General features: G+C 40.4%; 1 protein-coding gene across 2 annotated transcripts in view; it reads right to left on the bottom strand.

Moving 5' to 3' along the window:
• smyd3 (SET and MYND domain containing 3) overlaps positions 1-24322 on the bottom strand; it is a 47998-nt gene that overhangs the window by 9036 nt on the left and 14640 nt on the right. Inside the window, exons 2-6 of one of the 2 annotated variants that reach the window (XM_029428750.1) lie at positions 18084-18147; positions 17899-18006; positions 17201-17258; positions 16813-16967; positions 4463-4486 (exon numbers count right to left, since the gene is read on the bottom strand). In XM_029428750.1, coding sequence (XP_029284610.1) covers positions 4478-4486; positions 16813-16967; positions 17201-17258; positions 17899-18006; positions 18084-18147 — 394 coding nt within the window. In that variant the 3' untranslated portion in view covers positions 4463-4477. Of the gene's footprint in view, positions 1-4462; positions 4487-16812; positions 16968-17200; positions 17259-17898; positions 18007-18083; positions 18148-24322 lie in introns of those variants that run through there. The other variant, XM_029428749.1, reaches the window with a different exon arrangement.

Below are 24322 nucleotides of genomic sequence, written 5' to 3'. Positions count from 1 at the left end.
AGAGAGAGAGAGAGAGAGAGAGAGAGAGAGAGAGAGAGAGAGAGAGAGAGAGAGAGAGAGAGAGAGAGACAGAGAGAGAGAGAGAGAGAGAGAGAGAGAGACAGACAGAGAGAGACAGCGAGAGAGAGAGAGAGAGAGAGAGAGAGAGAGAGACAGAGAGAGACTGAGTGAGAGAGAGAGAGAGAGACAGAGAGAGAGAGGGAGACAGCGAGAGAGAGAGAGAGAGAGAGAGAGAGAGAGGGAGACAGCGAGAGAGAGAGAGAGAGAGAGAGAGAGAGAGAGACTGAGTGAGAGAGAAAGAGAGAAAGAGAGAGAGAGAGAGAGAGAAAATAGATTCAATGCAGACAAACAGAAGAGGAACAAGAAAGAAAGGAGCAGGAAAGGGGAAAACATAATAATCAAAGAAAGAAAAAGAGGGAGGAAGATTGCAGAGACGGGTCATGAAAGAGCAGCAGAATTGTTATATTATATTATTAAGTTATGCCGGATATCTTTAGCCAATGCTTGGTTGCTAAATTTAACAAGGACACCATCTCCTATGTACAATTTGCATTTTGAAACAATATTTTGCTCGTATGTGTAAAGATATGGATGAATAAAGAATACAAATGTTAGGATATCCATCCATCCATCCATCCATCCATCGTCTACCACTTATCCGGGATCGGGTCGCGGGGGCAGCAGCTCCAATAAGGAACCCCAATCTTCCCTTCTCCGGGCTCCATCGTCCCCTCACTCGCGAACAAGACCCTGAGGTACTTGAACTCCTTATGTTAGGATAAAGGATACTAATTAATTTGGTCCAATTTCCGTTCAGTTTGTTTTTTCCAGTTTGAAGGCCAGTGTGTTTTAAAGAAATGGTTTTAAAAACCCACCTCGTCCCACTTGGGTGGGTATTCCATGTTTTATAAAAGTGTCTGCTGGTAAATGATAACATTACTTTTAGAATGACAAACACACACTACACTTGCACCTTGCCAATTAGTGTGTGTGTGTGTGTGTGTGTGTGTGTGTGTGTGTGTGTGTGTGTGTGTGTGTGTGTGTGTGTGTGTGTGTGTGTGTGTGTGTGTGTGTGTGTGTGTGTTGTAGTAGACCCAACGACATGTTTTGCTCTGTACAAACACACTCAGACACACACACACACCTCGTCAATGATGTTTCTCTCTAAGAGCTACAGAACTGAAAAATGTTATTATTTGAAGTATCAAACATACAAACTATTTCTATGGCACGATCAAGCTGCAATGTCTCCATGGTGTCACATGGGTTCATTAACGAGACCGACACACAGAAAGAGAGGATAGAGGGACTCGAGAGGGAAACGGAGTGAGAGGTGTGTGCGTCTGGTTGATTAGTAATTCATTCAACAGTGTTGGACAATGACAGCAGATACAGAGAGAGAAAAGACATTGATTAGTTAAAGACGGAGAGTTGTGGAAAAAAGACATTCGGAATGAAAACTGATGAGAAAAAGTCCTTTTGTAGCATATCCCCAACATAGAACTGGCCTCTTTGCTTCACTTTGAAGTGTGTATGCGTAAATATCTTTCCGAGTTATTGATTCATAGATCCCCTAAAGGAATAGGATATAGATGGTGACCTCTACGGAAAAGGAGACGAGGAAAGAGAAAAATAGAGTAATGGAAATGAAGAGATATGTATGGAGGAGGATAGCTTGATAGATAATGAGAGGTTTAGACACACACAGAGACAAACAGACACACACACACACACCTAATATTTATAATTTAAATCCCAATGCAACAACGTCCATATTCAAACACAGAACATGTTCAGTTTACTACCGGGGCTGAAATTTAAATACAGACCATGTGGACACTTTCTGTGGTGGTTTTGAGGTTTGAGAAATATGGAGTGAGGGAGAGGACGAGAAGAGGGAATTCATATTTATGGTAGTGAATACCAAGTGGGTAAAGAAATAACCATCCCCATTCAAATCATCTTACATTAACAGGGTTACAGATCTGTACCTGCTGCATTCTTCTTCATGTAGCACATATATAAAATACTTTTAAAAATACTTTTTTGTTCCCGCTCGGTGTCCCTTATCTCCCATTCCTCCTTCCTAAATCCATTCATCTTACATTTTCTCTCATCTTCTTCATTCCCCCTCTCTCTTGTTATTCACTCTCCTCTCCCCAGCCCCCTTTTCCTCCGCTCTTCATCAGCTCATTGCCCATTCCTTCAGAAAGGTGAAGGCCTACAGTAAGTACCATCTGATGGTATAATCATCGGATGATGAAAGGATGAGGGAGTTAAGAAGAGGTAAGGGGTGGAGGGGTGGAGGCAGAGAAAAAGGGTGTGGTAAGCAGAGATTGTAATATGGAATCACAGATCAAAAACCTCTAATATCTGAAATGTCAGCTATATGGGGGGGGGGATATAACCACCCACTGACACAGAGGGGGAGTGCTTTTTCATACTGACGGTTAGAGAATTTTATAGCGCAGGTTTTAATGAAGTCCAGAGTTACAGACATTTCAATCAGGAATAAGGCAGGCAAAGACGACCCTAAAACTTTGACACTGATTTGACTAAATTTGGGGGATTGATGCATCTCACCACTGCACCCTAGCATGTTCAAAATGGCCTTGATTGGCCCGAGTAGGGGTTACTCTGCTTGTTTTTCCATCTGTTACAGCTGAAAGTAGGACGCTCATTTCAGCTCAACAGCAATTTGGCATATTTGTCAGTGATTGGCCCATTGGGGAATGTATTATTTGTATAATATGATATTTTCTCCTCTTCCTACTACTCCCTCTTTTCATCTACCACCCTCATCCCCCTCTTCTTCTTTCCCTTGTCCTCTTCTTCCTCATCCCTGGCAGAAATAGTCTGTGTTCCCTCACCTGTGAAACTAGAAGATGTCCTTGACTTACAAGGACAATACTGCACTGTGTGTGTGTGTGTGTGTGTGTGTGTGTGTGTGTGTGTGTGTGTGTGTGTGTGTGTGTGTGTGTGTGTGTGTGTGTGTGTGTGTGTGTGTTGTACAAATGGAGCACACTGTATGAAAAGCGGTATATAACACACCTTTGTCTCCATCTGTCATGTCCCTCTCCCTCAGACCAGTCAGTCAATATCAGTATGAGTGTCATTATGGGACATCTTTGCCATGTGTTTAAATTGGATTACTTGTACCCTGAAGCTAATGACATTTAAACGACTGATGAATGCACCTGAATATTCACAACAAGCGATTCGATACATGGAAGCACGTGCACACACAAATACACGCACCTTGCCTGTAGGGCTTACCATTCATCAACGTACCACCTTCTTTAATCACAAAGTGAGGACTTGTGAATCAGTGGACATCGTTACATGATCATTACACACACACACACACACACACACACACACACACACACACACACAATAACAAATGGTGTCATAACATTATGAAGGGCTGTCATTATTTGCCATTTAATTTTACACTGGAGGGGTTAGCTGGATTTGTTTTTTACATCTATGTGGCCGATACAGATGGTCACTCTCCCGTCAGTCTGCCCATAAATTGTTGTCCATTTGCATGCATGTGTTAAACCGTGTGTTTTACCTTTGATGAAGAAAGCTTTAAGCACACGCAGTACAGACTGGAATAACACTTACAAAGTATAAAAGCAGAAGAGCAGGCTTAAGGGTTGGATATAAATTGTCATTGCATGCTTGGGGAGACAATCAAAGTCAGGTTGGACTGACTCAAATGAACGCAGTGTGAAAACAACCAAATACTGAACCAGGCTGTACGACTCATTAAAACACCTGTCTGAAAAAAGAGCCAAAATGAAACACCTTCAGGAAGAGGAGAACTTATGTGAATTACTTTACAAAATATATTCTCCTGCCAATAAACCTGAACACACACACACACACACACACACACACACACACACACACACACACACACACACACACACACACACACACACACACACACACACACACACACACACACACACACACACACACACACACACACACACACACACACACACACACACACACACAGTTCCCAGTAGGAGTCAATTAAAGGCGCTCCCCATTGTAATTACACTATGTTAGATATACTGGCCCGCTGGGACATGAGTGTTTGTGTGTTTGTCCTTCCTCCTTCTGTCATCTTCCCCTCCCACTATTTTACTCTCTCTCCAACTCCACCTGGGGGTGTTTCCAGGGAAGGGCTCATTAAATCCTGAATCCCCCTTTGGTCTCCTTAACTAAGAGGTGAAATACAGAGAACGTTACAAGTGAGCTGGAACATAAAATTAATGAAAGCAGAACAGAAGACAACAATCTCTGAAGTAGACTCACTTTAGAGGAGAAACCAAACAGGAGTTAATTTGAGTAATTTATTATATTTACTCATCATGGTCATCATGTGTGCCTTGAAACTGTTCAAACCCTAACCTCCTCTCTGTCCTCTGTCTCTTCTCCTTTGTATCCTGTTCGCTTTGGGTCAGAAAACCTGCTGACAAGACCAAAGCTGCCAGATTCAATCAATACAAAAACACTATCTCACACCAACTCTCACACCAACACACACACACACACACACACACACACACTCACACACAGGACCACTCGTTCGGAAAGAGAGGGCTGATTGACACCTTTTTATGTGTAAGCTTTGGTGCCCAAGTATCAATTCCAACATGCATCGTTACAGGGTTGTGGTGGCAAGTTAGGACAGTTAAGGATGACCTGAAGTGTTGATAAGTACTGATAGCAGCTGTATTTTACTATAGAGGTGCCACTCAACATAGAGAAAGAAACACAGCAGAAGCTATAAACTATGAAACTTAGGGAAAAAGAGACACATTACTCAGTGTCTTGTATTACTATTGTCCACAGATCCATCCCTGACCCGACATTTAAAGGACCCACCTCTCTTTGTTTGTGTATCTATCTTGTTGTAGTATATATTGTATATCTTGTATAATTAATGTGCATGTGATTGACTGTCTCTATAGGCAGTGTCTTTAACTTGTAGTCCATTATACCAAGGACTACAATTCCCTTGATGTTTAGCCACACAACTGACACAAGTATTCTGCATTAAGGCTAATCAAGTTATGCTGCTTGAATCTTTATTAGAGCTACTTTCTCTTGCTTCCTCTTCTTGCCCTGAAGAAGTTCTCTGAATGAAAACTTGCTGATTCAAAGATGTTTGGTATAGAGGTGTCCCCAAATGACCAAATTCAGAGCCTCCAATTTAGGCATCAATTAGTCACAATCATTACATCGGTCACTGTGCTCTCAGCCTGCTTTCTTTCTTTCTTACAGTTTTGATGCTGATGCTGCGTTACGTTGTTCACAATGTTTGAGCACTTTATTCATTGGTGGTCGGCTTTTCACACAGTGCAAAAATAAAACTTGAGATTTGTCAGGTCACGGACCATCTACATTTCAAACTGAGATCATTTTTCAACTGAAATATGGGGATACACTTCAGGTTTTAGCCCTTTAATTCACTCGTGTTATGTTTGACAATCTTCAGCATATCTACTCTAGTTAATTTATGAATTATTCATTCAAGAGAAGAATTTATGTGTATAAATTTTAAGCACAACCTGAATTAAAGCCTGATGTAAAACAGTCACTATATATCTCCATGGTAACACTGGCCACCAGCCAACGGGAGATGAGCCAAGTTGAGGAGTGTACATGTAAGTGTGTGTGTGTGTGTGTGTGTGTGTGTGTGTGTGTGTGTGTGTGTGTGTGTGTTGTGTGTGTGTGTGTGTGTGTGTGTGTGTGTGTTCGACTTTCATATGGTGAGTTTTGTCTTACTGTGGAGGCACACACACACACCCACACAACGGTAAAGTCATATACTACTACAACATGTATTACTTGTATATTAAACAACCTGTCCAGACAATTCTTTAAATCATTTTAAATCTATGTTTCTTTACACCTCAATCTTCAATAATATTATTCTGAATATAACATGAGTATTCTGCTCAAGCTAAATGTGTATCCAACTCATTATTTCACGAATCAAATGATTACATTCAACCCAATTATATTCAAAAACGTCAGCTCAGTTTTGCAGATCCCATGAGTGCTAGTAGTTCTTGAACAGTAAAAAAATTAATATATCTCTGAGTTGTACTAAATCTACTAGCACAAGTACAGCAGTATATACAGAATATTAACAAAATACCTCAGCATCATCTACAGCTTTTAGAGAGGAGAGGAGAGGAGAGGAGAAGAGAAGAGAAGAGAAGAGGAGAGGAGAGGAGAGGAGAGGAGAGGAGAAGAGAGGAGAAGAGGAGAGGAGAGGAGAGGAGAGGAGAGGAGAGGAGAGGAGAGGAGAGGAGAAGAGAAGAGAAGAGAAGAGAAGAGGATAGGAGAGGAGAGGAGAGGAGAGGAGAGGAAGAAGAGGAGAAGAGGAGAGGATAGGAGAAGAGAGGAGAAGAGACGAGACGAGACGAGACGAGACGAGACGAGACGAGAAGAGAAGAGAAGAGAAGAGAAGAGGAGAGGAGGAGAGGAGAAGAGAGGAGAAGAGAGGAGAAGAGAGGAGAAGAGAGGAGCAGAGAGGAGAAGAGGAGAAGAGAGGAGAGGAGCAGAGAGGAGATGAGCAGAGAGGAGCAGAGAGGAGCAGAGAGGAGAAGAGGCAGATAGTGAGGATAGTGAGCAGTGAGGATGACAAATTGTTTGACATTACAGAAAACAGCAAACGTGCAGATTCCACACTGAGGCTGCCCGAGTGTGTGTGTGTGCTTTCTCTCTCTTGTTCTCTTCACACCACTTAACTAGGTTTCCATTTTTCAGAATTATCAAAAGCTGACTTTTTCCGACCATTTGCATATAATGAATGGCAACTATAAAACTTCATTAAATGAAGAGTTTAACACTTTGAGAGCATTGTGCGAGTGTGTGAGCGCCGCAGCTCATATATCCTCTACTCCATGAGTAGATGCATGCTTCCTTCTGTGCGGTGATACAGTAGAAATAGTTTTCTACCTTTAACAAGGTCTGTGGATTATTTTGGGTATGATTTCTGCAAAGAGACATTGCTGTTGAGTTTTTCACATTCAGGCAGACTGAACACTCTACGGCCGATATCTCCAACACTCATTCACACTGTATTTTTGATTTTGGGGCTGTCCCTTTAAGGCTGCATCGACTTCAGAGTGCTTTTGTAGACAATTGGTTACAGCTCATGCCACATTACCACAACGTCCCGGGTTCAATTCCAGCCTTGGGACCTTTGATGCATGTCATAGCCCCCTCTCCTCACATTTCCAGTCTGTCTCTACCCCGAGACGAGAATGCCAAAAAAACAGTCTTTAGCCGTTGTAGCTTCATATATACAGTATATACACACATACAGACACGAGTGGTATCAATCTTCTCGTCTAACTCTCGGCAAGGAAGCTAATAAGCTTATTTCCCAAAATGTCAAATTAGTATGTAATTCAGTTTATCATGCATATGGCTTAAACCAAAGGTGTTCAAGTGTTGCCATGTTATGTTGTCAGCTGAAGCTTTGCAGTAAATCTGGACAGAAATTATACTTTACTACAACTTATCTTTGTTTTGGGGTTTCTACAGGAAGCAAAGTAAGTGTGTGTGTGTGTGTGTGTGTGTGTGTGTGTGTGTGTGTGTGTGTGTGTGTGTGTGTGTGTGTGTGTGTGTCTTATTTGCGTTCCTTATGAGGTGATGATGTTTAACAAGAGGAAGCACAGCATGAATGCCCATTAAGCAGAAACCACAACTACAAAATGCAACTGAGCTGCCATCTCTGCAGCCACTGCGGGACAATAATTCAACTTACGTAAAACACAAGCAGACACACGAACATTACTGGTCCCTGACTCTGAAAACAATCCTCTTCATAATGAAGTGCAGCAAATAAGCTTTTGAGGTTTCCAGGTTTTGTACGCACATTTTCACTTTAAAAGATGGCAAAGACACAAATGTCTCAAACGCACACAGACAACTTGAAAGTTGGTGAGGTGTGTCTCACTGTCCCTGAACAGAACTGAGGGTTTAGTGTTTGGCTGTGGTTTAAGAAGAGGAGACAGAGAGAGAGAGAGAGAGCGATGAGAGACCGATGAGAGGGAGAACAAGGGAATGAACCCAGAGAAAACTCATTTATATTCAGGGTGGAAATAAAAGGATTGATGGTTAAGTATTCTTCAGCCGGATACTTTGTTTCACAAGGCAGCATTCGTGGAAGCTTTACGTAACTCGTTAATGACCCGCAGGGACAGACGGGAGTACAGGGAGGGGAGATGTGTGGGTGGATGAGTGCATACTTAAAGCTGTGCATGGACACCTTTACTTTAGCTCATTGAGGCACTGAAACTGACAGCCAAAGCTAACATTTGAGGCTGACCTTACTGTGGAGGGAAAAGAAAATAACTAATTTCCCTCAATAAATTATCACATAACTGCGACTTGCATTTGTCAAGGATATTTAATACGTCAAATTTGTCAAAGTGTCAACACTGAAAATATATGTGTACTGTACACGGTGCAGTGAAATATAAATAATATAATAAATAATCCCTGTAAGATTTTAAGGGGCTACATAAAGCATTTCAGCATATATTAAAAACAAATGCATCTTTGAGGCGTTCATCATAAGCATAAACAATCGTAACCAACACTAAACAGCATGGAGGACTCTTACAGTGTCTTTGATGGGTTTTTTCATTTTCTGTCATGAGGGTCAGAATTCATGGGAAATATTATTAATTGCTTAATGTTTGTCAGGTAAAATGATAAAATACATACATCAAGATAGCACTGTTTGCAGACAGACTGACACATATACTGTATATACACACACATATACATAAAGTGTCAACTGTGAAGGAAATAATTAACCTCTAAAAGCAGTATTTCTGTGACATCAGTATTTGCAGTGGAACAGGTAATGTGCTTCTTCATTCACTGGTCAGCTGAGCCCTAATTTAACAGCCTTTATGTGTCCTGTGTGAGAGGACTGATAAAAGGATCATGGGGGGGACAGCAGCTGATAACCCACAGGGCTGAGTAATGATAAAGTCGATGGCTAATGTGGCGGGTGGTTGTGCAAGCAGCAACAACACAAAAACACACATATTGTGGAATTATACACTGTAGATTCAACATGGTGGTCGCTGCAGATGAAATGCTGTGACTTAATAGGATTTCTTTATTTTATTTTATTTAGGCACCTTGTTAGCAGTTAATGGGAAAACGTTCACTCCATAATTATGTTAAAATATCTATACAATTGACAACATGGACCATGTAATTTACGACTAACAAGGCAGAAGTCACCGCCGGTGTCTCCTATACAGTCGCAGTTAATCTATAATAATCCTGCTGTTGCTACAAAAGCCATGTTTAACCTTTTAATCACAAAGCTGAGCAATTTCAGACCCCTTGTTAAGAGTCGGGAGAAGGTTCATGATCCAAGGGTGGAATACATATGCAGACCGTTTTACTCCAAATTTGTGAGCTAACCTAGATTAGGAATCTCATGTTCAGGAACATCCCTCCAGAGGACATTCGGGAAATTAGACAAAATACACAAACACTCACAGTCTGGTATGTTATCAGCCTCTCTCCCCGTTTCCATCCCTCTGAACCACCAAAGAATAGTAATTATTGTAAATGTTGGAGCGACAGAGGAGAGAGCAGAAAAAAGTGCGAGGGAGGATAAAGGAGACGAGAGAGATAGTGGTTGTCGCAGCTGGAGCCAAAAGCTGTTCATTAACACAACCCCACCCCCTACTCTCACACACACATACATATACACACACACACACACACACACACACAACATAACAAACATTAGAACATACTAACACAAATGCATACATGCCTATCTCCTGCAACATATTGCTGCTAAAATCACTTTGCAGAATTAAACGACAACATCTAGATTTGTATTCGAAATATTCTAATTTTCAGCGGCCCCTCCTCCAATCTCTTTTCGATTTGCCTGTGGTAAGCCTTCCCAGTTTTCTTTTTCCCCATCTTCTCTCCATCCTCTCGGCTTTTCTAACTCCTAATTTTAACTCTCCATGTCAACATTTCCGTGTCTCCTTAACACCCCCCCCATCATTTTGCCCTTGATTGTTTCCATCTCTTTCAGTTTCTTCCTCATCCTTCTTTCTGTGTGTTCCTCCTCCCTTCTTTTCCCCTCTCTTTAACTCCAGTTCCCTAATTTCATAGCTTTTTTTCCCTCTTCCTCTTCCCTTCTTCCTCTCCTCCTCTTCGCGTCTCCCCATGGGCCCACACATGCAGCCAATATAAGTCAATTAAACAAATGTTTTTTTATTCTCTCTTCCTATTATACTGTCTGTTACTGCATTCATGATGGACTTAAAGTCATTACACTAAGCTGTGTGTCTGTGTGTGTGTGTGTGTGTGTGTGTGTGTATGTGTGTGTGTGTGTGTGTGTGTGATTTCTCAAAGCATAAGCTAATTAGGTAACGCCCGTGCTACTGCCAGCTACAATGGCAGACCAGTGAAATGTTGGAGAGATAAGGCTGAACATACTAACACGTACACAGAAGGATTATTGTAATGACTTCATACACCACGGACAGGAAACACACATGCACTAAGACACCAAAACATGCTAATGTTGCAATAGTATTTTGTACTTTCCTTTAATGTATTGATATTTTTCTTATTTCTCCCTTTTATAAAGCCTTCAGTTGTGTAAAACCTCAGCCTATAATTTCCTCTCTCCCTCTTTCCTCTGCTTCTTCCTTACTTGTAGGTCATGTATTTAGGAAAAAAGCTAGTTTTACTTCTGCATATGATGTTCTTTCTCCAACAGAACAAGTTTGGAGAGTGATAACTTTTCCATTTGTTAAGGTACGCTAGTTTGACGGTGTCAGAATCTCATTTAGCTGCTCAACAGATGGCCAATAAATATAAAAGGAAAGCCATGAGAATAAATTACTCCTACACACAAACAAGAAGTTACACTCACACATCCACAACATACATCTGACACAGAGAATTACACCTACACACAAAAATACACAAGTTTTATTACGACAAGCTCCACGCGCACACACACACACACACACATCGTATAAATGAAGCCAAAACTGTTTTCAGCAGGGGTGTAAATTTATTGGCTCCACACTCACACATGACATCAGGTAGTAGTAGAGTGTGTATGTATATGTATATGTATATGTATATGTATATATGTGTGTGTAGCCTATCTGTGATAAATCTTCTCTATACATAGGTAATAAACAATAACAATACATACTTTTCCATAGGGAGTCTCCTTGCTTTTAGCATGGTCAGATGTGAGATGTGAGGTGTGTGTGTGTGTGTGTGTGTGTGTGTGTGTGTGTGTGTGTGTGTGTGTGTGTGTGTGTCCCAAGAGCCCCAGTTACGGCCTCATACAGACAGAACCATAAATATAGCTACTTCAAACCTTTTATTGAGCAGAGTATGTATTCCCTGTTGCTATCCTTCATCCACTCGTTCCCTCCTTTTCTCTTTACCTATTCTTCTACATTTTGTATTGCTTCCCTTACTTTTCTGTTCTTGCCCATTTTCCATCTCTGGCTTTCATTCTTCCCCTAACCCTATGTGTCTCTGTGAAGCCCCTTTCCTATTGGACAAAAAAAAACACCAAAAATGTTTGTCTTTAGTAAAAAAGGTTACAATCGGCATTTATCGGCTCCAGCTTCGATTGGCAGTGATGGAAACATGACTCCCAGGTGGATGCGCTAATTTTGACCCTTTTTTGGCGCAATAGATAATGAATTAAATCAACACAGAATTTGGACAATTATTATGGAAAAGGAGTCCATCGCCTATTACTAGCGGGTTTTCCAGAGGAGTCAACATTTATGCTTCCAGCCTGTCTTACATATCAGGCATATAAGAAAACTACAGAAATTTACTGTAATTTGGAATTCAAAAAGTTTCCATTCATAAACCTTTGTACAATTTTGGAACCCAAGACAGCGTTACCTCTGAGATAAGACTCAACTGGACAGTTTTTGTTCAAAGTTATAGATTTAATCTTTTGTCCAAAACTGAAAATATTTGTTTCATCACAGACAATATCTGGAAACATTGTACATCTCTTGGTGAGTACAGAAAACTCTGAGAGACTCAAAATGAACATCTTGTTGGACATGTACTGTAGATGAGGAATGTTATGTAGCTTATGTGGGTATGCTTTTCAGTTTCTTGATGCTGCTGATTCTGAGTTTGTTTTAAAAAAAATCACATTTTGTTACAAGCTCAAACTGCATAACTACTAATAAGTCAGGCTGTAGCGGAGACCTCCCACTCAATTTTGTATGAGTATGCTTAGCATAAATGTATGCAGGAATTGTCTACAGAATGGATTTTATAAAACAGTAAATAATCATCTTTAAGTACATACGATATGTTATTCTTTTGACTTTTCTAGGATGTTTAGAAGTCATATAATTTAATATTTTAAAATTCAAATGCTGGCATGCCTCTCTCGCTTTTCAGGGAAGTGTCTCTCACAAACTATATATTAAACTGTCATATCAAAAGCTACAGTTTAAGAGACTTGAACTCCGAGTGAATGAGAAGAGGGTCAGTGAAGAAGTGATAGTCCGGGAGGAGAGAGCAAGAACAAGACACAGAGGAGCAGGTTTAGAGCAGATAGAGAGGTGTGTGTGTGTGTGTGTGTGTGTGTGTGTGTGTGTGTGTGTGTGTGTGTGTGTGTGTGTGTGTGTGTTATGGGGTAACATGTCGGTCATGTAATGGGTGTGTGTGAGAAATGGGTCTCAATGCAGCAAGGGCTGATGCAGCATAACAATAAGTTACACCACACCAATACTGAGTATGTGATCGGTACATCTCTAAAACATGCAGGTATTTATGTAGAATTACAAATACGTACAAAAACATTTACAAGTATGTAATTAGACATGCTAGTTAACATGCTATCTTAAAAACACACGCACAGAGACATGCGGGCACACAGACGCACACACTCCAGAGAGGTGAATTTGCTTGAGGGAAGAAATAAAATGTGCTGCAGCCAAATCTCATCTGTCACCACTTATTGCACCACTGCAGTCTGACCAAAACACACACACATAACAACACACACACACACACACACACACACACACATCCCCCTACGGTCCGAGGCAACACACATCAGACCGGAACCTGGTGCAGGCACACACACATCCCCCTGCAGTCTATCTACATCACATAGCTGCACAGTGCTGCATGCAAGCACATGCACACACACAGTGTGCATTACATATACACACCAAACGTACACACTCCCTCCTCCGTTGCTTCCCTTGGGTATATTAAGAGCAGTAATGATGCTGTGGCATTACTTCATTGTGTGTATGTGTGCATGCATGTATGTGTTTATATAACACTATTGTACTGTGGAGGGAGCAGCCATTAGCATAAAGGATGTTTTATATTGCACAAAACACTCCCCGACTGTAGTAGACCCCACACACACACACACACACACACACACACACACACACACACACACACACACACACACACACACACACACACACACACACACACACACACACACACACACTAAACTCCTCATTTGTTATGTACTGGAGACATTAAAGAGAGCATAAGGGGAGGAGGAGAAGAAAAAGGGCTGCATGTGCAGAGAAACATAATGAGGAGAGAGACATGGAGAGAGATGTAAGGACAGACAGAGATACACAAGGACAAGGAAAAAGAGAAAAATGGACAGTTAGAGCAGAGAGAGAAACAGAAGACAATACACATCTACAGAAACAGAGAAGACAGCCAAGAGGATGAAGACCGGGAGGAAGTGAAGTGAAGGACTTCTCCACCCTGCTGGCCATGCAATCACAGTGCCCCCTATTGGCAGCCTGTAAAATACCATTGTGGTTATTGGCAAAAACTACATGCCACACAGGTTGAAGTTCTCTCCATTTTTGTTGTGCTTTTTTTTTGCCGTTTTGGTTGTTTCTGTATCTACAGGCCAGATGTGTATGTGTGTGTGTGTGTGTGTGTGTGTGTGTGTGTGTGTGTGTGTGTGTGTGTGTGTGTGTGTGTGTGTGTGTGTGTATGTGTTGTACAAATGGAGCACACTGTATGAAAAGCGGTATATAACACACCTTTGTCTCCATCTGTCATGTCCCTCTCCCTCAGACCAGTCAGTCAATATCAGTATGAGTGTCATTATGGGACATCTTTGCCATGTGTTTAAATTGGATTACTTGTACCCGGAAGCTATCAGATACCTAAATTATGTTTCCTGTCAACTCTTTGTCCTGTTTGATACACAGTTCTTCTACTTTAGGCATTAGGAGGGAGGTTGCCATTTATGAATATATAGGCGGTATAAACTATAACCACAATGCAATTGCGTGCAATGTTTTTAACCTTTGCTACTGAATACTGCCTCGATGTAGCACTCAGGTAAATCAGGGGTTCACACAAAGGTCTCGTATGACAGCAAACTCCTTTGATAAACTAGCTGAAATTGTAAACACACGTGTGTGCATGCACTAAAGGAAAACACGGTTTCAGTTTAATCCAAGACTGTTATGTGTGTGAAATATAAAGCCGGATTTATGCTTCGTCGTCAAGGTGTTCCAGTAATAGATTCTTCCAGTGAGGGAACTGAAACATAGCTCAACCCAGGCTCCAGCTTTCACTATTTATCCATGAAATAAAAACAAGATAGTGAGTGATAGAGTGAAAGAGGACACAAACACACTACAAGTATAACAGTAGTATATTCAGTTAAAACACAACCGAAATGCTGCCATGATAAATTAAAATCACCCAGCGACAATTTATGTCAACTGACAAATTCATTTTCAGCGAGTGACTTTCATAAAGATGCTAACCTAGTCCTCCAATTTCTGTTTACATTTCATGTTGTGACACACTTTGTACATTTCCTGCTCTCTTTTAATCTGTCTCTCTCTATCTGTGTGACTTCGTCCTCTCTTCTCCTCCCTCATCTCTCTCTTCTCCTCATCTCTCTCTCTCCCTCATTTCTCTCTCTCTATCTCTATCTGTATCTGTGTGACTACGTCCCCTCTTCTTCCTCCCTCATCTCTCTCTTCTCCCTCCCTCATCTCTCTCTTCTTCCTCCCTCATCTCTCTCTGTTCCACTGTCGTTTTTCTCTCACACTCTTTGTCTCTTTCTTCAATCCTCTCACTGTTGTTCGCATCTCCCTCAGATTGGAGCACAATTCCCATCGGAATCTTGAACTGCATTTAATCAGCAGCTTTTCAGTTTTCCCAGCTTCACAATCCAATCCCCACACACACACACGTGCACACGCACACGCACACACTTAAGATATTACACTCTCTCGCTTACTTTCTCACTTCACCTCCATAATTCTTAATAAATTATGCAAAAACATGCACACACAAAAATGTGTTTGAGAAATTAAATTATGTGCACGAACTGCAGAGATTCTGCTGTCACATAAAAGAAAGGAAACAGCAAGACTCGACAGCAACACCAGCAGCTCTGTGAGGCTGCAATGCTCACTGTAAACACAACTGTAAGTTATCCTCAGCAGTTGTGTTAAAATAAAGGGAAAACGTAAAATGGTAGCGTTTGGCAGTGGCCGTTATTCTCACATGCTTACAATGTTTACATGCTGATGTTTGTCACATAATGTTAACGGCAAATGTCGTTATCGTGCAAGTGTTTGATCATAAATCAAAGTATTAAACACATTTTGACCTGATGATGATGGTTAAAAAATCAGAGGATCACCTAAGTTATTGTTAAACTTCATCCTGTGGGGAACATGAATGTTTATGACAATACGTCCAATATTTATTAAGACAACTTGCGATAAGATAACAGACCAACTGAGAGACATTGCCAGCCCTAGAACATTGTCATTAGTGGGTTAAAAAACACATTACAGCATTTATTTTATTTTGCATAACTATCTTTTTGGAACTTTCAAAACTACACTCTGACCTTAAAGTCAAATGCCAATCATGTATTGGATATTGAAAAATCAATAAATGAAAAAAGCAGATGTCATTCTGAGTGTAGAGCATCAATGTCTTGTGAGTTTATAGGTGAGTTTAGCTCATTTGCAACTTTCATGTTTGTTTTATGGAAACACTATTAGCTCATCCGCCTGGCTGCTTTCAATTAGTACTCGCATACTAATAAAATCATTGTGATGGGACACAATACACCCACACATTTGTTGGAATTCAAACACCTTGGAGCCATAAAATCTCAAAGAGGAGCCACACATCTAACAGATGACAGAGGTAGAGTGAAATCCAAACAAACACATCCTTGCATACATAATGATTTGCGGTTTAAATTCTAGTGAAGGCAGCTGGTGTGTTTTAGGGGAATAAGACCTAAGGTTGTTCTGGGAAACACACACACTCACACACACACACACACACACACAAGGACATAATCACAGATGTTAGGAAGATCTTAGACATATGTTGGGGTCCATCCAAATGCAGCAAGGGATGCTAGAAGCAATAAACAGTTGCTTGTATCGGTCCTTTTTGTGCATGGAAACATGTTTGTACTGCCACGGTGTATACATGTCCACGTACTATATACAAAGGCAAACTGAGCTCTAGCAGTAGACTGTTCATCTGTTTCTGATAAAATTTGCATCCCAATTATAATCGCAGTCAACAGTGCATCACCGATGCACCCTACTAACCAAGCTAGCGAGCCGCTATCTTCCCCAACTCTACGCTCTCGTCCAAATATGGTCACTTCACGTCACAGTGACTATGTCTGCTTATTATATACAGTCTATGGTTTAATTGCATTAAGTTTACCTTTGCAATGAGGCTGAAGGGTTCTTGGCAGGAAGGTGGCAGTGCTGATGTCACTTCCTGTGCCAGGTCAGGTACTTCCTGTTGTAGGTACAACTCTAACATGGATGCCAGCTGAGACAGACCTTGTTTTTTCTGCTCAGACATGGAACTTAGGTCTGTAAGAAAAAGAAAAAGAAAAAAGAAAATCACCTGTCTGCCTGTGAGCCTCTGACTATGTCTAGACAGAGATTTTGCTTTGACACTGACAGACACAGAAATACACTCATCCCTTTATGTTCCCAACATAAAGAGAGTTTATGGGGGGGGGGGGGGAGGAACTTTTTTTCTGCACTGGCATTAGACTCAAAACACAGACACATATTCACACACTCTTGAAGGAGAGACGTACGTGATTCATGCTCCTCCAAAGTGTAGAGCTCCTCACTACGGCTCTTAGATGGACTTAACTAGAAAGAAAAAGAAGAGGCATGTAATTCACATATCATTATAGTTTTACATAAGTAAACTTCTCAGGCAATAAGAAAATAAACTTTGCTTTGTTGCTTTTTTAAACTATGCACTGGTTTTCATAAGCACGAGTGGAATTTTCCTAAACCAACTGAGGTGTAGGGTTGTTGTAACACCTCACTGCAATGTTGCATTTTTTTAGTTAATAGAAAGAGATCAGTAGAATATTGTACTTTAAATCTATAATTCTTTTTTTATTGCCGTTTGTGATAAGTTCAATGTTCAATTTGTTCAAGAAAAATATTGGAAATAATATCCTTTGATTCTTTTATATTTATTTTTGTATTTAAAAGAAATAATAATAATTGTATTCTTTCATTTGTTTTAATTTAGCAGGATACTAAAAGCCGCAGAAAGGCAGTACTGAGTACACTTATCTGTTTATTTAATATACATATTGTGCAGCTCCACTGACGGGGCCTTTAATCTTTTAGCGGAAATAAACACATGAATATCCCGAAAAATCTGTTTTTATAAGACAGCAGCCATGTACAACCCATCCCAACAAACAAAAGGAAAGATAGAAGTATTCATTTATATTGTATCTTTCTTCAAAAGTGAGAAACTCCAGAAACATACCAAGGCAAAGGTGAGTCTCGCAGCCAGACGGACCGAGTCAGTGGGAATTCTGGGTAGGAGGCTTTGCAGACATTTACACTCTCTCTTATGGCCAATCCATGCTCGTTTCTGCAGGAGAAGGGCATTTTAACAAAATGCACACAAACAGACACATACACACGCTTTCATATGTACACACACTATACCTGGCAAGTGATATTGCAGTACCGAGCCATCTTGCACTGGGAACATCGCAACAAGGTCTCACATCTAGACAGCAGGAGAGAGAAAGATTACTTAATTATGCGCAGATTGTCAACTGAGCTTCCACAAAGATAACCGTCTCTTCAGCATCAAAGAAATCAAAAAGGTTCGAAAGCTGATTCATTGCTATCAAAAAGCTCTCAAGGCTAGAGGTAGGGAAATGTTAAAGCTTTTCTCAACAAGTGAATGACTCAGTGAGCTGAAATAGAACAAGCACTTTAGATTTCTGAAATCACTGATGTCAAACTTTCATTTCTGTTTCACAGCCTTTAGTGTTTGGATAAAAACTGTTCCACTGCTTCACATTTAAAACAGTTTGTCATATTTAAGCTGCTACATGACCAAACATATGCACATATCTACTCAAGCATCCTTTATGTTCCTGCCATTGTCTTGACCTTTTCATTGTAACAACCTTGTCTTATCCTTTTCTATTTGCTATATTAAGTTGACTGTGTGCATCCATTATCTAGTTTATCTTCTTTTAGATTGTCTAAGAGCAATACATTAGGTACACTCTCCTCACTGTCACAGCCGGTTAGTATCACAGCACTTGGATGTGTCCGTGCGCCTGTGTGCATCTGCTCCGCGTGTTCACTTGTGGTGTTTATGTATGGTTTTGTGTGTATGTGTGTTTCCTGTCTCCAAGGTCTGCTGTGTTTCTCAGAGTGACACTGCTGTCCTTTCCAGTTTGCCTGTCACTCTGATAACAAGCCAGAGCACAGCAGTGTCTCTCTGCTTCACGCCGCCAATTACAGTCAGTAGAGAGAGCAACAGTAAAAACACACACAAGACACAATGTGAGTCACACAAACTCTGTCGGAGTGTGTGTTTGTGTCAAAATGATCCATACAGGTTATATACATGGGTATGAAGCTTGCAATATATATATATATATATATATATATATATATATATATATATATATATATATATATATATATATATATATATATATATATATATATATATATATATATATATATATATATATATATATATATATATATATATATATATATAAATATAAATATAATAGTTTTTTTTGGCAGTAGAGATTGAGATGGAAAACTCAAAGTGCTACAGAGTAAAAGCGATGAGCAAAATATACATTTAAAAAAATAAAATAAAAACATTTGATAGACAAGAAAACACTTTAAAATGGTTAAAGTCTAGCAAAATGCTGCAGTCTGTGGCGTCCTCAGATGTTCAGGGAGAGCATTCCACAGTCTGGGAGCAGTGGAGCACAAGGCGCGATCTCCCATGGTTTTGAGCTTGGTTCTGGGGGGAAGGAGGAGGTTAGCCTTTACAGAACGGAGGTTTCTTGTGGAGGTTTGTGGGGCGAGCAGTTCTCTGAGGTAGGATGGAGCATTTCCATGAATGCACTGATGGGTGTAAAGGGAGATTTTATAATCAATCCCGAGTGAGACCGGGAGCCAGTGCAGTGATTTGAGGATGGGTGTGATATGTTCGTACTTTCTCACTCTCATCAGGATCCTAGCAGCGCTGTTCTGGATGTTTTTGCTAGGAATCCCGATGAGAAGTGCGTTGCAGTAGTCAAGTCTGGAGGAAACAAATGCATGGACAAGCTTTTCAGCATCTGAGAGAGTGTGGGGCGGAGTTTGGAGGGAAAAAAACTGAAATGTCTCCAAGTGTTTACACAATAATATAATAATGTCAAAAAGACTTTTCAACGAGAGAAAAAGAAAGAGCCAAAGTGAAACCAGAACTACCGGGTTCTGTGACAGAAGTAAGAGCATTGTTAAAATGTGTTTAAAATCATTCTGAAATGTGTAATAACCAAGCTGCAACCTCCAGGTCTGAAAAGTGAAGCCAATTGACGGAATCGGAGTTTCGGGCTTCCGGTGGAATCGCAATGCATGCTGGGGTGGCAAGCCTAGAAAAGTGAGCACCAACTCTACAAGGGCCACCATATTGGATTTCTGCTCTACGTGTTTACATTGTATTTAGCTTATTCTTCAAGCGTGTTGTAAACAAACCTACTACTCTACAATGAGTTCTGAACTCCTTTCTTATGATGAGGTTCAGATGTGGAAAGTCGAAGCTTTGAAAGTATTTTGCCGCAAGTGGAATTTAAAGGTTTCAGGAACAAAACTGGAGCTTATTGCCAGGGTGTTTGCTGCATCAGCGACGGGCATTGAGGAGCAACCAACAGCTAACGAAAGACTTTCAATCACAGAAAAAGAAAAGACTAAGCTTTTGGTTATGCCGAGTGGCGTTTCAGTGCCTGATCCCTTGACATTGCAGGATGGCTGGGTCAATGAAAACAACAGCAGGACTTCTTGGCCGCCGATATACCTCGGCAGTATAACATTATTTTTAATATCTGACCACCCAGGGAACCATGTCGAGTTTCATAAACGAACTTTGAACAAATACAAAGAAGGCAAAGCATTTAGACTGTTTGAAACAAATATCTTTCAATCCTCTCGCAGATTCTGAGTATTGCTTTTTGAAAGCAAAATGTACTCATTCAATGAAAATTTCCCAAACGCCACATTCGGCATGGATCTGCGCAGTCAAGAAAACTGGCGATATCATAAGTGCTTGTTGCAGGGTAAGAGATTATAAATATATACCTAACTTGTGTTTGTTCATTATTATAAAACTCAATATATAGAAAGTACATTTGTCAATATGTAAAACAAGTAGATAGACTACATACCCCAGGTCGAGTTCAGGATCAGGGAATTCATTTGTTGGTTTTCCTTGCATGAAATGAAGATTTCTTGGGCTCCCAAGACTTCCCATAGTAATCCTGTCTCTTTACAGCTTTGGTCCATGCTAGCCTTCTATCATTGTTCTTTAGTGCTGTTGGAAATGGTAATATTTCGAACGGGGGCTTGCAGTTGCAATTTTTGTAATAGAATCGAAGAATAAGCTAAATACAATGTAAACACGTAGAGAAGAAATCCAATATGGCGGCCCTTGTAGAGTTGGTGCTCACTTTTCTAGGCTTGCCACACCAGCATGCATTGCGATTCCACCAGAAACCCGAAACTCCGATTCCGTCTATACGGAAGTACCATAAACCTGCATTCTTTCAAATGGCCAGCAGGGGGCAACTCCACTTGTTGCAATAAGAAATTCGATTTTATAGAAGTCTATGAGAAAATGTCCGTACTTCTCAGTTGATTTATTACCGCAGTAAACATTTTCCTCATGAGATTATAGTCTCCTAAAATGTCCTTTTCAGCGTTGTACTTAACTCCGCCCTCTTGTCACTGCTAATTCCAAAAAAATAAAAAAAGATGGTGACAAATCAAACCGGGGACGTTGGGATTTCATGGTCTGTGTCTGTGACTACTAGATGACAAAGATGCCAAATACAGCAGGTTTTTCAAGTCTATAACCTTGAATCTTACCTCTCTACCAACAGATTGTTTGGCCATATGTGTCCGTACAGCTTGATAATCTAATGTTACATCGTGTTTCTGGGCTTCAGTGAGGCAAAGTCTGCCAGATGCTCTCCGTCTCACAACTTTGATTACATCTTATTAAACATGTTTACTTTGAAAATCTCTGCCTTTTATATGTGCAAGTAGTAACGACTGGCAACCCAGAATGCTTTGCACTATGCATTCAATTTTATGCGAGTAAAGGATTTCTTTGCATTACTAGTGTCATTCCCACATTAGAGCATACGCATAGGGAAGTCAGTGGAATCAGAGGAGCCCAGGGCTTATTTGGCATGAGCTCATACACAGCAATAAGTCACTCTGTGTGGTTTATCATGATGAGAGAGAGGGAGAGAAAATGATAAAATATTGCTAATTAAATCTGACAATGGATGGCATTACGAGCTTACACGCACAAAATGAGGTAATGGAGAACATGTTACGATGGATGTAAATACATTAGCAAAGGGCTTATCGTACTGATTATGGGGCAATCGATTAGATTGGACACTTAGAAATGGCATTACAAGACCCTTAAAGGCAAAATCAGACATATAATAATATGAACACACTCACTCACTCGGTGTAGGTCTGACAGAAGGCTGTTGCCTGTTAACGTTAGCGTCAGAAATTAAGTGTTTCCTATGAGTGTTTATCAGTGCGTGACCAGACTGGACTGTTGAATTTGACTCGAGGCCCCCGCAGGCTTCGACAAGTTTCCAAAACACACTCCTCTATTCTGTTCTCTCCTCCTCACCCTCTTAAGTTCTGTGATTTACAGCTTTACTTCTCCTCTCTTACCTTTTCTTACCCCCCTGTTGTTATGCCCCTGTGTCTTATTTGCAATGACCTTTCCAGGCCTGAAACTTAATGGTTAATTTATAGTCTCACCCTGGGACAGAGATTCATGAAAACACAGCCATTCTTATCACGTTGAGACCTACCAGAAACAGGGAAGCCACCCACGGTTTAAGAAACACATGCCTGCAATATGAGACCCAAAGCAATAACAACAGATAGAAGCAGGCCAGACTTAAACACAGCAGGTTCTGTGCAGCGTCAACAGATCACCCGAGAACATAACTCAGACACTAAGAGTTTGGTCACATCACAAGCCGACAGCTGCAGGAAGTCCACTCGTCTTCCATGAACACAGGCAGGAAGGCTGATGCTGACCACAACACCTCCAACTCCATTTCTACTTCTATACTTGTTCCCTGAAGCTTAACTTTGTGGGAAATGTTGCCCCTCAGGAGGCAATCACATGCTGAAACATGTCGTTTTCATATCAGGTACAGTATATTTTCTTAACCACCACAATACGGTAATTAATTAACATCAACCCACAGAAATGCTATTGTTATTTATTATATTGGAACAGAATACAATTAAATTAGACAGCTACAATTCTCAACTCCTGTAATGATGCTTGACTTTGACATGCATAATCATGTCTGTGGGGATCCATGCTGAGATAGTGGTTGTAAGTAATGCCATGAAGCAAAAAGAGATGGAAACAACACAACATTAAAAAAAACTCTGAAAACTATTTTCCAAAAATACATTCATTGAGGAAATGTTTAAAAACATGCAACAATCATATTCAGTTACTCTCAAAGTAAGGATTTTGTTGTACAATATTTTGGATATAAATGTTTATCTCCACTAGCAAAAATGAGTTCTCTTCTTAGCAAGATGCATGTCGTATATCTAAAAGTTATGAATATTTTTTAAACTTTGTATTAAAAAAAAGTCATGAAGCAAAGAAGAAATTATTAGCTTGTAATGAAAATCATAAAACCTCATGTGTTACAGTAAGTAACTGACTGTGAACACTGTTTTCACACTACATTAATTTGCTGTACAGCTCCTCCCAAATGACGTCACTCCTGTCTGAGCCGTACGCTGCTGCTCACGACCGCCATCCGTATAATCAGGGAGCCATCTCTGAAATCATTCAGACTACAGCAGTTACCAATATTTTATAATAACAGTAAGTAAACATAATTTACAAAACGTTTCTGACAGATAAGGACGCGCAATCTGATGATATATGCCACGAGATGATTTTGCCATGGCGTTTATACTGGGCAATCTACCCCAGGCCATTGTAAGCAATGTTGCAAATCATTGAGCAGGACAGTTTTACAGCAATATTGAGTGTACAGAACTTCTGCATCAATGTGATGAATTAGCTTGATTTGAAAAGGTACCTAATTCACTGGATCGGTCAAAAACAGACATTCCCATATGGTTATTTGACTTGAACTGTTTCTCAAATTGAGTTACCAGAAAATGTAATATATTAAAGATATGTACATTAATAGTATGGTCAGTGCTTATGGTAATGAAATATGGATGCAACAACTGAGTCATTGAGATGAGAGAGACACGGGGAGACAAACAGATGGAAAATAAGTCCAATACTGTTAAATATAGTTACTGAGACACATTAATGCACAGTTGCACCACAGCAACTGTTGTTATGGTGACCGCCTCCGGGGTGATAAGCTCTCAGCATTTCCGAGGTTTCCACTCAAACACACACACACACACACTCACACAGTCGATGTGTACATCACTGTATAGATATCGATCACATGATTCAGGTATTCCAGCAGGAATGTAAAAGGTTGTATCTTGGCAGAACATAATTGAATATTTCCTTTCGGGAAAGCTTGTATGACGTTCATAAAAAAACTAAATCCTTTTGCACTTCTCTCACTGCAAGCGGGAGAATGGGCCTCACTGATTATCAAACT

The sequence above is a fragment of the Cottoperca gobio genome, chromosome 3, assembly GCF_900634415.1.
Source record: "Cottoperca gobio chromosome 3, fCotGob3.1, whole genome shotgun sequence".
NCBI classification, from domain to species: Eukaryota; Metazoa; Chordata; class Actinopteri; order Perciformes; family Bovichtidae; genus Cottoperca; species Cottoperca gobio.
This window is presented reverse-complemented; position numbering and strand designations above follow the sequence as displayed.